This window comes from Lutra lutra, chromosome 7, assembly GCF_902655055.1.
Source record: "Lutra lutra chromosome 7, mLutLut1.2, whole genome shotgun sequence".
Taxonomy (NCBI): Eukaryota; Metazoa; Chordata; class Mammalia; order Carnivora; family Mustelidae; genus Lutra; species Lutra lutra.
In genome coordinates, this window is record NC_062284.1 from 30766906 (window position 1) to 30781374 (window position 14469).

Genomic DNA, 14469 nt, shown 5'->3' on the forward strand with positions numbered 1-14469 from the left:
GGAAAGCGCCCTCGGGGCTGAGAGGGGCCAGGGTAGCAGCGAGAGGGGATGCGGGGGAGCTTTCCCTCTGGCGGCGCCGTCAGAGCCGGCCGTAGCCCACTGATTCTGCACGTTTCCCGGGACGGCGCCAGGCCCACCTCCCACGACTCGCGCCGTGGAAGGCAGACAAGTGCCAGGCCCCTCGCCCACGAAAGCCCGGTAGATACCCTCGCGCGGCAAATTTCAAGTGGCCTAGAAGCCACGCCCTCCCCGTCAACCGGAAGCTTTGCCACTAGTGCCACCAGCCTACAGGCCCCTCAGAAGGGGCGGGGCTGCAGCAGAAACTGCAACTCCCAGAGTGCGGCGCAGGGCTTCCGGCTTCCGGCAAGTGGACCGGAGTGTGTTTACACCGGCGGCTCTGCGGCCGGGTTCCTTCCGCGGGACGGGTGAGGGCGCCGGGGGTCGGGCCGCGCGGGCTAGGCGTGTGTCTACTAGTTAGCTGGTCCCGTGGGAGCGGTGGGGTCGTCACCTAAAGATAGTGTCCCAGCCCCACTACTAGCTGTCTGTAACCTTGGGCCAGTAACTTCACCTTTCCGAGTTTCAGTTCCCTCATCTGTATTATCTGGATGATAATGCCTGCCTCAAGGAACAATTGAGAGGATTAAATGAGATATGGTATATAAAAAGACGTATTTATTCTTATAAACCTGAGCAGTATTAAAGTAGATCGGTAACTTGAGGATGCCTTGGGGTCTGCTGTGCAGCCTCAAAGCCACACGGCATTTTTTTTTTTTTTTTTTTTTAACTTGCCTACTAGAGGCTGCTTTGGAATTAAGTTATGCTCTTTGGAATGATTATAACGAGGGCTTGCCTGGTCCTATGAGATTCTTCCACCCTCGGAGTTCCTGATGCATTTTCTGGGCACATTTGCCAAGCAATGGGACAATAAAGACAAAAATTTTAGTCTTTGCTTTCCAGGGCCTCCTAGAATGGGTTGGGGGTGGAGGGTTGAGAATTAAATAGATATTTGTTACCCTTTGCCTTGAGGAAACCTGAGAACATCAGAGGAAAGGGAGAGGGGGCCAAGGAGGTTGTATTTGAGTTGATCTTGTTAGGAGTTTGCTAAGAGACCTAAGGGAGGAGGAATCGCATGCAGTGTGAGTGCTGGGGAGGTTAGGGTAGAGCAGGGCCCTGTTGGCGTTGGGGGAGAGGAAGACCGGCGGAGAGAACAGAAAAAATGTTATCGTGCCAGGCTGTGGAGTTTCGACTTATTCATAGCAGTGGTTTGGAGTCATTGGTGGATTTCTAAGCAAAGGAATGACTTGCTAAGGTCTGTGTTCTAAAGTGATGATTAACTGTGGAGAACAAATAGATGGTTCCCAGAAGGGAGTTGGGTGGGGGATGGGTGAAATAGGTGATGGGACTTAAGAGTACACTTAATCAGGATGAGCAGTGAGTAATGTACAGAATTGTGGAATCGCTAAATTGTACACCTGAAAGGAATACTCAACTGTATGTTAACTCTACCCAGTTGAAAAAAAGAAAGGGATGCGTTGGCTTTCAGCATGGATATTTGATAGGGAGATAGGCCAGAGGCAGGGAGCTTGTTATAAAGCTATTGCAGTTCAAGAAGACTTGATGAAGAAAACTGGAAATAAGGAGCATACATAAAGGAGAGGGTTGGATGATCTCATTTGAACCTCACAACATTCCTATTAAATGAGATGGTGTTTTTATGTCCACTTTAAAGATGAAGGAACTGAGGCCCAGAGAGCTGGAGTTTTGTGCTGTTGATCATAGGGTGAGTAAGGAGAGGACTCCAGATTCTAGTTCTGGCCTCCCGATGTTGCATCCTGTGTTTTTCCAACAGTGTCAGACTGAATTAGTTTTCATTCAACCCCTTGGTGGGGTGGGGGTGGTGTAGGCTGGTGGTCTGCCCTTTAACCAGTGAGACTTTGTTTCTTTACAGGGAGAAAGAGAGAGCGCGAAAGAGAGAGGATGTCTCTCTCAGATTGGCACCTGGCGGTGAAGCTGGCTGACCAGCCACTTGCCCCAAAGTCTATTCTCCAGTTGCCAGAGTCAGAGCTGGGTGAATACTCTCTGGGGGGCTACAGTATTTCATTTCTGAAGCAGCTCATTGCTGGCAAACTCCAGGAGTCGGTTCCAGACCCTGAGCTGATTGGTGAGTCTCTGTGGACTGGGAATGGGCTGCTGCTCTGATCTCTTTCTGGGGAGATACTTCTGGAATTACGAGGGTAAATGAAGAGTTTGGGATTTGTTGCCTCATCATGTTAACAGTCCAGGGAAGTGAGTGTTGTTGGGTGAATAGAAACACAAACCGTGTAATAAAACTGTCAGTTGCCATTTCAGTTGTGCGTTAAACTGAGCAACTTTATCACAGAGTTCCTTAACTATGACATGGAAGAGCAAGAATTTGGGGTAGACTAGAGACGGAGGAGCACATAGTTGGGGGAGGCCCCCAGTATATGGTATTCAAGATGGGTTTTGAAGGCTGATTAGAAGGATTTTTGTTTGCCTGGTTGGTTAGAGGGAAGGTAATATAAAAGGAAAGGAGGATGGCAAGGGTATTCAAGGTGGAGGAAGAAGGAATTAAATTAGATTATAAACATAATTTGTAATAGCTGAGGGATCCAATTGGTTCATCCTTTTCTTATTGTTTTATTTTCCCATTCGTTTAAGTTGAGCAGTCTCCAGAACTTGGTACTTGCTAATGATTTTTATTAAAATGTAGGTATTAAATAAGAGTACTTTTTTTTTTTATTAAAGATTTTATTTATTTATTTGACAGAGAGAAATCACAAGTAAGCAGAGAGGCAGGCAGAGAGAGAGGAGGAAGCAGGCTCCCTGCTGAGCAGAAAGCCCGATGTGGGGCTCGAACCCAGGACCTGGGATCATGACCTGAGCCGAAGGCAGCGGCCTAACCCACTGAGCCACCCAGGCGCCCCCTTTTTTTTTTTTTTTAAAGATTTTATTTATTTATTTGACAGAGAGAAATCACAAGTAAGCAGAGAGGCAGTAAATAAGAGTACTTTTTAAAGCAAGTATCATTCTCCAGCTATCTGTCCAATCAAGATAAGTTTCTTAGAAGCAGAAACCATCTACATTGTTTTGAGAGCAAAATATAAGTGGATTGTTCTCTTTTTAGATCTGATATACTGTGGCCGGAAGCTTAAAGATGACCAGACCCTTGACTTCTACGGCATTCAACCTGGCTCCACAGTCCATGTTCTGCGGAAGTCCTGGCCCGAGCCTGATCAGAAACCAGGTGAATAAGGGCCCTTAGATGGGGAGAGCCTCTGTAATCTCTCCAAAGAAAGGGTCTGTGTGTTCTTGAGGGATGGCCTGGGTGGAATAAAGAGGCGATTTACTGAGATGGTGATGGAGGATATCTTTATTACTTACTGGATTAGTCTCCCTTTGGTAATAGAGTGCAGTTTTGATCTACTTGCTGTCAACACCACTAACAGAAAGGGGTTTGTTGCTCTGCTTTTTAAGTCCATTACCCACTATTTCCTGGTGGGATGGGGAGTGTGTGTCTCTTTAAACTCCTTTAGATTAACAGTGGATTTCTCAGTGAACTTTGTATCTTTTGTTTTTGTTGTTGTTCTCATTAGAAAAAAGCTGGAGGGGCGCCTGGGTGGCTCAGTGGGTTAAGCCGCTGCCTTCGGCTCAGGTCATGATCTCAGGGTCCTGGGATCGAGTCCCACGTCGGGCTCTCTGCTCAGCAAGAAGCCTGCTTCCCTCTCTCTCTCTCTGCCTTCCTCTCCGTCTACTTGTGATCTCTCTCTGTCAAATAAATAAATAAAATCTTAAAAAAAAAAGAAAAAAGAAAAAAGCTGGAAACACCTTGTATTCCTGTAATGATGTAGTTTGTCCTTTTGTTAGCAAATCTCCCCACAAGTGGCCCTAGGTGGTGATTTATTCAGTCTGATCCCTCCTGCTATCTTGGTAATCTAATTTCCTGAAGCTTGAAAATAACAGTATTAAAATAGCTCTTGGAGTAAACTTACAAGACCTTTAATACCTTTTTGATTTATTAATAAAAGGTGCTGCTTAGAATTCATAATTTAAATTTTTCTATCTGTGTTTTAAAAGCTTTCCCAAGGATAAAACTAAGCTGTGTGAAAAGATTAGCTTTGTGAAACTGGCAGTTTGACATATTTTTGTACTTTCATGATGGCTGTGATTGGTTATAAGCTTGAAATTTCCCCTTTTCAATTCTAAACATAAAGGACAAAAAGATCTTCTTCTTTCTTTTTTTTAAAGATTTTATTTATTTATTTGACAAACAGATCACAAGTAGGCGGAGAGGCAGGCAGAGAGAGAGGAGGAAGCAGCCTCCCTGCTGAGCAGGGAGCCCCATGTGGGGCTTGATCCCAGGACCCTGGGATCATGACCTGAGCTGAAGGCAGAGGCTCAAACCACTGAGCCACCCAGGCGCCCCAAAAAGATCTTCTTTTGTCCACTTGTGGGAAATTAGAAAGAGAAAGGCAGTCTCTGACATTCAGAGATTGGCCTGGCCTTCAGCTAGGCCTTGAAACAGATCACCAACATATATAAGGCCACTCACTTTGAGAAAGTAATGGATCAAGGCAACAATAAGATCCCTCTCATTTCTGAATAGAGACAAAGCCCTGAACATGGTCCACATCACAAAAATAACCACATACCCCTGTGTCCAGATGTCATGATTGACGGTTTCATTTTTACCAGTTACAGCTTTGGCCTTGTTCTAGTTTTCCTTCCTTCTAGGTAAGAATTGTTTTGTTTTGTTTTTAAGACTTTTATTTATTTTTTGACAGAGAAAGAGAGAGAGAGAGATCACAAGTAGGCAGAGAGAGGGGAGGCGGGGAGCAGGTTGCCCGCTGAGCAGAGAGCCCAATGTGGGGCTCGATCCCAGGACCCTGAGATCATGACCTGAGCTGAAGGTAGAGGCTTAACCCACTGAGCCACCTAGGTGCCCGTAAGTATGAATTGTTAAGATACCCAGTCATAAAGTCCTCCCCACTTCCTGACAGCCTTCAACCCAGAGCAAAACCATGCTTCTTTAAACGTCCCCCCACATCACAGCCAGAGCCCAAATCCTATCAGTCTTCTCTGATGTCATCTGATTGAGGTGTCCACACTTACCATGGTGTGCACCCTCCTCTCTGTACAGAGCTGTAACCCCAATGTGGTCCACCCCAGATGTGCCCCACTGGTCTTCGGCTGGAGGGCACTGCCAGAAGGAAAGTAACATATGTTGCTCCTTCGAGCCAGATTGTTTTCTCTTTGATACCCCATTTCATCATTAGACCTGCCAACCAGATGACAGCATTAGCATTTTATAGATGAAGAAAAGGAGCATTAGAAAAGGTATTTATTGGGGCGCCTGGGTGGCTCTGTCTGTTAACCATCTGCCTTCAGCTCAGGTCATAATCTCAGGGTCCTGGGATCAAGTCCCGTGGCCGACTCCCTGCTCAGCGGGGAGCCTGCTTCTCCCTCTGCCCCTCCCCTTGTTTGCAGGCGTGCACGTGGGCGGTGTTTGCACACACACTCTCTCTCTCTCTCTCTCAAATAACTAAAATCTTTAAAGGAAAAAAGAAAAGGTATTTATTCAAGGTCATCTACTTAGAAAGTGAGTGCAAGAGCTGGGATGTGAATCAGGTTTTCCTGGCTCCAGAACCCACGTTCTTTCCATCGGGCTGGCTGTCTCCCACTTCCAAAGAGTGAGACTGAGATTAGCTCAGGGATGTTGTGGAGACAACCATAACTCTTCGCTGATGGCGGGCTTAAGCTATTAAGAGTCCTTTTCCTCCTCCCTTTGGCCTAGAGATTTATTTTTGAAAAAAAAAATCACGTTTTATTGTGAGTGAAAATAAACTCATATCTGAAAAGAATCGTATCATGATGGCATTTTGGATATTTTATCCTTGAGTGCTCTTACAAAAGGAAGCACATTTCTTGATCTCCCACTCAATTAGCGCCTGTAGGAGGAGAACCTTTCAGTCCCTTCCTTCCCACCTGGATCCCTTTGATGGTTCTCTGTGGCAGGTTACCAGTCTCTTCAGGATCTCACTCAGCCTACTGTTCCAGCAGTGACAACGTGTACCCTGAGCTCCAGCGATAAAAACCAACTTGCTGCTCTGTCAAAGCCCTTCATTGTTCTAGGCTTCTGTGACATGTTGCACATGTTCTCACTTAAGCTTAGGACTTTCTCCCCCTAGTAAACATCTGCTTGACCTTAAGCACCCTCTCAGATGGTCTCCCCTGGGAGACGGCTCTGTGTTCTAGCCCGCCCTCTCCATGATGGCTGTCTGCTTCCTGCTCCACATGCCCTAACTGGGACCTGCATCTCTGTGGAGCACTCGGCCTGTTACTTTGTCCTTGTGTGTTTGTGGCTTTGATCTAGTCTTGCTGCTTCTCCTGTCCCAAGAGCTCCTTGCTGTGGTAGGGAGTCTTATTTTCATGCCTTCCTCTACCTTTCCCCAAACCAGGCCTGGAGTAAATGGCTTACTTCATGTTTGTTGAATGAATAAATTGGGTAATTCACTTAAGATGAATCTTTGTTGAGGGGCGCCTGGGTGGCTCAGTGGTTAAGCATCTGCCTTTGGCTCAGGTCATGATCCCAGGGTCCTGGGATCGAGCCCCGCATTGGGCTCCCTGCTCGGCGGGGAGCCTGCTTCCCCCTCTCCACTCCCCCTGCTTGTGTTCCTTCTCTCACTGTCTGTCAAATAAATAAATAAAATGTTAAAAAAAAAAAGATGAATCTTTGTTGAAAGGTATCTCTGATTAGAAGTAGAGGAAAGGACATGATTGCTGCCCCAGACCCCAGGTGCTATTCCCCTTGCTTTGGGACTGATGGCCCTGGAGTTGGGCAGTACACAGTGTATATGATCACAAGTAGCTCTCCTGGGTGAGGAGAACCACACTTCAAAGTGTGACCCAGTGTGGACTTCCTACCTTGTCCCTCTCCTTTTATCCAGATTTCCTCCCCTATGAAATGGGCTGATGTCCTCAATAGTAAAGTAACCAAGGAAAACTAAGACAATTGCTAAACTTTCCCATGTATGGGACTGAATCATAGTGTCCAAAGATTAGAAGGGAGCTTTGAGTCTCAGCGAAGCACTTGCTGTGGAGTGTGTAATGCAAGGTTGTCAAGAACCCTAGGAGCACAGTTGTTTCCTCGGTCCTTCTTATATATACTTTTTCAAGCCCAGAATAATATTACAGAAGCCTGGAAGAAGATACCAAAGAGGAAACGATGAGCTTTGATTGTGCCATCCTACCTAAGTCCTGTTCTTCCCTCTGTCCCCGTCTAGCCTGGGACCACGTGTACACGGACACATTTTACGCAGTTTTACTAGAAAACATATGTACAACTTTGTGTTCTATTTCTCTCCCTTACCATACTGTGTCAGCATCGCTCCATATTGTTCAGATGGCTTTCGGTACTTATTTTAAACCACTGTATAAAAAGTCTGCTGAGTTGATCATACCTTCCCCCTTGCAAATGTCAGAAGTCTAGAATTCCCACAGCGGGAGACGGATCAGAGCTGTCTCTTCTGTGTGGCAAGAGTCACCTTTGCGGGAAATTGGAAGCTCTACGTTTTATTTGCTGGAGATGGTTAAAAGAGAGTGTGGTTTTCACCTCTGGGGCTCCAGTGTTGTTTCTGCATGGGGGCCCTCGTCCACTTGGCGGGGTGCTGGGGAAAGCGCCAAAATGCTGCTGTGCCTCTGTCTCGGGGCCAGGCTGGGTTGTGGGTAACTGAGTGTCTCATCCCCAGAACCTGTGGACAAAGTGGCTGCCCTGAGGGAGTTCCGGGTGCTGCATACCGCCCTGCACAGCAGCTCGTCCTACAGGGAGGCGGTGAGTGCAAGCCCAGGCTCGGTGCCTCGAGCCTCTTCCTGGGACAGTGGGTGAGGGGTGTAGAGTGGGAGTTGGCAGCCCATTGCCATGGCTACCGAGAGTTCCTGGGGAGTCTTTGTCATGCCTGTGGGTCTCAGTAGAGCCCTCTTGTCCCCCAAAGGGGCTCTCTCAGCTAGGTATTGTTGATTCCCTCTAATGATAATGATCCCGCCTCTCCTGATAGCGGCTTCATGGAATGAATGTAGTTTCAGCCAGTGGATCCACATGCTGTTTCTGCGGGGCCTCATTCTGGGACTTGCTGCTGAGTTGCCTGCCCACCGTGCCTTACCTGCATTTCCTCACTGGGCAGATACGCTGATGTGTCTACATAGGGGAATGGATAAGCCAAATTAATAGAGCTGCAAACTTCCCCATATGTATGCATACAAAATGATAATTTTATAGAGATTGAAAAGGGCTTTGGGGACCTAGAGGAACGTTTGCTACAGGCTTTACAAAGAGAGCTTTTATTTTGGAAACATTAGAACTGCAGATGCGGGAAAGGAATAGAAATTGAAGGTTTACTTTGATCTTGCCTTTTTTTTTTTTTTTTTAAATTGTTTACCCTCCAGTAAGCCACAGTGTTAGAGCAAAAAGAGGTTCGTCAGTTTCCTGGGGCTACTGTTCCACTGAGGTGGTGTGTGGGCATGAGCTTATAGAGGGAGGAAGCCCTTCAGCAGCATGTGGGTGTTTGCTGAGTGGATTGGGCCAGTAGAGTGCCCCGCCTCCCCATTTCTCCTGCAGGTCTTCAAGATGCTGGGCAATAAGGAGTCTCTGGATCAGATCATTGTGGCCACGCCGGGCCTCAGCAGTGACCCTATTGCTCTCGGTAAGTGCCAGAAGAAATAGGAGCTGTTGGAGAAGGAGAAACCAGGTGAAGGCAATTCCTATCTTATCCAGAATCGCTGGTCTTGTTGGGGAGAGGGGGGAGACCAAGACGCGCCCCCTATACCTAGCCCTCCAAGAGTGGTCAGTGCCACTGAGAAGTCATGGCCTACCTAACATCAGAAATGAGACATGAGGGCGCCTGGGTGGCTCAGTGGGTTGGGCTGCTGCCTTCAGCTCAGGTCATGATCCCAGGATTCTGGGATCAAGCCCCACATCGGGCTCTCTGCTAAGCGGACAGCCTGCTTCCTGCCCCCGCCCCTGCCTGCCTCTCTGCCTACTTGTGATCTCTGTCTGTCAAATAAATAAATAAATCTAAAAAAAAAGAAATGAGACATGAGGATGCCAAATGGGGGGCAGCAGTTAGCCCCTGGCAGGAAAGACTTCCTGCACACATTGGTGGCTTAGGGAAGAACCCAGACATATGGGAAGGAGAGGCTGGCATGTTAGTCTGAGGTGTGTGACCTAAGTGCAGGGGGAGGCAATGAGAGGGGCACAAGATGGAGAACACTTGACTTGTGCTTCTTGGAGCTTTGTTCCCCCACCTTTTCGTGGGAGCTGCTTTGTGATCCTGTGTCCCCGCTGAGCCGGTTGTTCTGAGGCCTACAGCCTCTTTGCCCTCCTGGATCTGGCTGGATTCCCAGTCTCTGAGGTGAGGCCTGTTCTCCTTCAGGCGTTCTCCAGGACAAGGACCTCTTCTCTGTCTTCGCTGATCCCAGCATGCTTGATACGTAAGTATACCCATCTTGTTAAAGGGTCCCCTCCCCCTCCCCAGATGGTTGGCCCAGAAACCTCATTGTTGCCCTGGGTTCTGCTCTTGGAGCCCGATCCTGTCTATCCCTGGGTCCACCTGTGTAGTATGTCAGGAGGTGAGAAAGAGCAGGGGCTACCAGTAGACCGACAAAGTCCAAGGGCAGGCAGGGACACACGGAGATGTGGAGACGAAGCAGGGTTCTGAGGCAGTGGCTTTGCGGGCCTGGTTCGGTTCAGCTCTCTCTCTCTGTAAACATTGGAGAGCCTTGGAAATCCTTCAGGATAGGGAAAGAAGCAGGCGCATTTAGAATCCCTAAAATTCTAGAGCAATTTGGAAGGGATACATAAAGGTCCTGTCCCTTACTCTGCACGTGAAGGAAGTAGCCCCACCCCAGGAAGAGAAGGGACTTCCCAGAGATTTCCTGGAAGAAAGTCTCCGTGGAATTGAGACTGGAGAAGGGCCCTGAGCCTTCTAGGCTGCGCACGTCCCATCATGCCTTGCTAGAGGGCAGGTGGAGCATCGGCTGGGGACCCTCGAGCGCAGAGCCTGCTGCTGTTGCTGGGGACAGAGCAGCAGGAGGACAGAGGCAGCCGTTGGGAGGTGCTGAGGAATTGAAAGGCGGTACGGGCAGTGCGATTGTCTGGAGGGCACGCAGAACTTCTGTCATGCTGAGGGTACTCGGTCCTTCCCAGTCACCCTCTGTTTCTTTCTGCCCCTGTCCCAGGTTGGTGCCTGCTCACCCAGCCCTGGTCAATGCCATCGTCCTGGTCCTGCACTCGGTGGCTGGCAGCACCCCGCTGCCGGGAGCCGACTCCTCTTCGCGGAGCGCACCCTCCAGCTCATATCGGGACATGCCCGGTAGGCCCCAGGGCGGCGTAACGTCGGCCCCCCGGGGAGCCCGCGGTGGCCCAGGGATTTGCTTTACTCAGCAGCTATGTATAGCCCTGGCAGAGGGCGTTCCTTGGGAACTCTCGGTTTGAGTCAGGGAGTGCATCTGTCCTGTAATTTTCCAAGGGGAGAGACGAAAATGTGAATTTGGAGAGTATCTGATTCTGGAGCTACGCCTGTGCCTTTCTGTTCTTCCTCCCCAAATCTGTTCTCCCTCCTCCAGGTGGCTTCCTGTTCGAAGGGCTCTCTGATGATGAGGACGACTTTCACCCAGTAAGTGGCCTGGCTGCTTGCCACTTGAGAGGGTGCCTGAGATGTGCCTCTCCCTGGGACTTGGCACACCCAAGCTGGGAGGTGGTCTTAACCCCTTCGGTGGCCAATCTGTGGCACACTCTTCCCTTCTGAGCCTGGCAGCTGTTCAGGCAGGTCCTGTAGCGGGGGCGGGGCCCGTGTGGGACTGTCACAGTGCCACAGTGCCACTTCCCCGGTTGCCTCCCTTCTCCAGAGCTCCAGGTCCACGCCCTCTAGCAGCACACCCAGCTCGCGCCCAGCCTCCTTGGGGTACAGTGGAGCTGCCGGCCCCCGGCCCATCACCCAGAGTGAGCTGGCCACCGCCCTAGCCCTGGCCAGCACTCCAGAGAGCAGCTCTCACACACCGACTCCTGGCACGCAGGTACGGAGGGAGGGCCTGAAGAGGGAAGCTGGCCCCCAGGGGAGAAGCGCCCTAGAGGTACTGGCCTCGGTACTCCACCTGGTTTGAGCTGAAGTGTGCCTGGAGCCGGGGTGGGGTTCTCAGGGCAGCTCTGTCGACCTCCTCCTCACCCCTAGGCCTTAAGGCTTAGCCTCCAGGGTTCAGTACCTCAGGGTTCAGTTCCTCCCTTCATAGTTCACATAATGTGCCTTTCTTCATCCCTGACAGGGCTCAGCCGTGTGGCCTAAGCGTTCCTGGTAATGGTCACTGTAGCTGCCAAGGGCGACTCTCCTAGTGCTGGGGCCCTAGGCTAGGTCAGGGGCTTGATTCCATTTCCCTGGAGCAAAAGAGGATGGAATCTTTCCTGGAGCTTTTAGGTACCCCTGTGTGGTTGTCTCATGCAGGTCTCTGTTGGGAGGCAGTAGTTGGGTCCCCGAGGGCCCCACAGCGGGGTGCTGGGACAGCAGCTGGTATGTGCTGGAAGACTCAGGTGCCTCTGAGGGTGGCACTGACTGCTGCTTTGACTCTAGGGCCATTCCTCAGGGACCTCGCCGATGTCTTCTGGGGTCCAGTCAGGGACGCCCATCACCAACGATCTCTTCAGCCAAGCCCTACAGCATGCCCTTCAGGCCTCGGGGCAACCCAGCCTTCAGGTCAGTTTTCCCTCCTCCTGGTGTCCTGGTTACTGGCAGCTTCTTAGCTACTTTGGGTAGTCAGCTTCTTTCTGCTCTCCAGAGGGCTTTCTTCACTCCAGAAAGAGCTGGGGCATGGCGGTGTGACAGGAGAGGGTGTTCCCAGCAAGGGTAGCTGTCCCTGTGGCTTCCGCTCCCAGACCCTGTGACTGTGGCCTGCCTCCATGATAGTGTGGCTTGGATACTTAGGGCAGTTTGAGTCAAGGAGTCGTTCATTCATTCCATGAGCACTGACTGAGTGTTGAGTACATATATTCCAGATCTGGGTCCAGCTCCTGGGGCAGAGACAAGCCATCATTATCCCTGCCATGGAAGGGAACGAAGAGAGATGATCGTCAGCGAGTTGGTTAGAGGTTAGCCAGGTGGGGAAGGAGGTATTTAGGTGGGAGGACGGTATCCAGGCAGAGGCAGCCACTTGTGGAGGTACACGTGGCATACCCAAGCCTGCGGGCTAGAGGGCAATGTCCTCGTGGAGAAGATCCTGAGATGGAGCAGAAGCCTGAGCATGAAGGCCTGGAGTTCCTGGGTAAGGAGACCGGACTGGATTCTGCGATTACCAGGGAGCCGTGGAAGGTTTTCAGCAAGGAAGGATACCATTGCTGCTCTACTTCCTGGGCAGGTCACCCTAGCAGCTAAGTGGAAGGCCCTAGGTACCATTGTTTGCTTGCACATCTGTGTGTGTGAGCTGTCTGTTGCATTCTCTTTCCTTTGCTCCTCACTTGAGTCTGGGGGGTGAGTGTCATTTCTGGAACTTGTCCAGGTTCGTGAAGCCATCCAGTGGGAAAGACAGGTTTCCAGGTCCTGTGGTTTTCTCTAAACCATGTGGCCCTGGTGGACATTGAAGGGGAACAGGAGCAGGCCCGTGGACAGCTTGTCTTTTCCGTTCCTTCGTCTTCCCCAGCTAGATGCCTCTTCACTCTGCTGTCCAGCTCAGGAGCTTTCACTGGCTCCACCTGGCCCATAAATGAGGCCAAGTTGGTTTGTGTGGTTTTTGAAAAGCTCTCCATGCCTCTCTGAATTTGCGTGTCATCCCCACGGCCTTCTCTTTCCCACAGGTGAGCACATTGTCTTCCCTAAGTTGTGCACTTCCTCCTTTATGAGGTAGAGATATTATTAAGCTTTGAAAGTACTAAAAGGAAATGTGGGTTAATTTCTTTAAACCTTTATAGTAGAAAGATCTTTTGTAGCTGAGAGTCAAAATTCAGGAGCTGTTACATGAAGAGTAAAAGATTTTGAGTTTGTAAAAGTGAAGATTTCTGCTTTGCAAACCCAACCAACCAACCAACCAAACCAACGAACAAAAAACAAGCAAAGTCTGAAGCTGAATGAACTGGGAAAAAAACCTTTAACATGTATCAGGCAAAGGGCAAGACTTCCCTGGTATGGAGAATTCTAGTAATTTGGGATTAAGAACTCCATAGAAAAGGGGGCAAAGGGCAATAGCAGACTCTTTGTGGAAAGGAAATACTGTTGGCCTTAAAGGCGTGTGATTCCTTACAGCCCCATTTCTTGGAATTTATCCTGGAGATGGAGGTAATGTGTGTGTAGAAAGTGACATTTGTACAGAGGCGGTCACTGTGGCATTGTTTGTGATGGCAGAAGGTTGGAAGTAGCTTGGTTATGATACATTTCAGGATGTCCATGATTTGGAATATTGTACAATTATTAAAAAAATCTTTACTTAGGGGCACCTGGGTGGCTCCGTCGGTTAAGCATCTGTCTTCAGCTCAGGTCATGGTCCCAGGATCCTGGGATCGAGCCCCGAGTCGGGCTTCTGGCTCAGCCAGGAGTCTGCTTCTCCCTCTGCCTGCCCCTTCCCCCCTTCCTGTATGCGTGTTTGCGTGCTCTCTCAAATAAAAAATCTTAAAAAAAAAATTTAAAAATAAATGAAAAGGTCTTTACTTAGTGGCATAGAGAGATCACTGGGATGCATTAATTTTGTTGGAGAAAAGTGGGAGGGGTTGCTGAATGTAGAACAAGGGTCTCAGAAAAGGATTTAAGAGTACATATTTGTATTTTCTCAAAGTAAAATAGGTTCTCTGGGGTGGGAATGGGAGTGGATAGAGTGAGACTTTTCACCCTATGTCGTGCTCAGAAATAAAACTAATTTAAAAATGTATGCCCTCCCCCCCATTCCATGTGTACATGTCTGTTGGTCTATACATAGAGCAGGAGAAAGAAAGTTGTTTAATTTTTCGAAATTTAGATTATGAGTAATCTGTGCCTTCTCTTGGTCTTTACGGTGGCATTTTCCTTTTTTTTAATTGGGAAAAATTGCTCGTTCGTTCTTTGAACCCTCCCGCCCTTCTGCTGAAAGCCGTGGGAACCCACCTTCTTCTCCCGACTCCCGCCGTGAGGGCAGACCAGAGCGAGTCTGCAGAGGAGCGCAGCTAACAGCTTCTGCCTGCTCCTTTCTTTCTGCAGAGCCAGTGGCAGCCTCAGCTGCAGCAGCTACGTGACATGGGCATCCAGGACGACGAGCTGAGCCTGCGGGCCCTGCAGGCCACAGGCGGCGACATCCAGGCGGCCCTGGAGCTCATCTTCGCCGGCGGAGCCCCATGAACTCCTGTTCCTTCTCACCCCCCCAGCAAACTGCCAAGGTGGCTGCCCCCGGGAGACACCCTGAAGGTGCCTCACCTCTCCTCTCCCCAATACATATGATGGTTGCCTG

General features: G+C 49.6%; 1 protein-coding gene across 3 annotated transcripts; it reads left to right on the forward strand.

Annotated features, from left to right (window-relative positions):
* The first annotated feature begins 312 nt into the window (after nucleotides 1-312).
* Nucleotides 313-14469, forward strand: UBL7 (ubiquitin like 7). 3 transcript variants are annotated; one of them, XM_047736191.1, is made up of 12 exons: nucleotides 371-425; nucleotides 1730-1780; nucleotides 1949-2161; nucleotides 3146-3265; nucleotides 7767-7849; nucleotides 8633-8717; nucleotides 9447-9504; nucleotides 10252-10385; nucleotides 10639-10688; nucleotides 10921-11088; nucleotides 11637-11759; nucleotides 14223-14469. In XM_047736191.1, exons 3-12 carry the CDS (start codon nucleotides 1978-1980, stop codon nucleotides 14358-14360), a joined length of 1143 nt encoding a protein of 380 aa, XP_047592147.1. In that variant the 5' UTR covers nucleotides 371-425; nucleotides 1730-1780; nucleotides 1949-1977; the 3' UTR covers nucleotides 14361-14469. The 3 variants fall into 3 exon arrangements, with proteins under 3 accessions (XP_047592145.1, XP_047592147.1, XP_047592146.1); XM_047736190.1 differs by lacking the exon at nucleotides 371-425 and adding an exon at nucleotides 444-654; XM_047736189.1 differs by lacking the exon at nucleotides 1730-1780 and having other exon boundaries at nucleotides 313-425.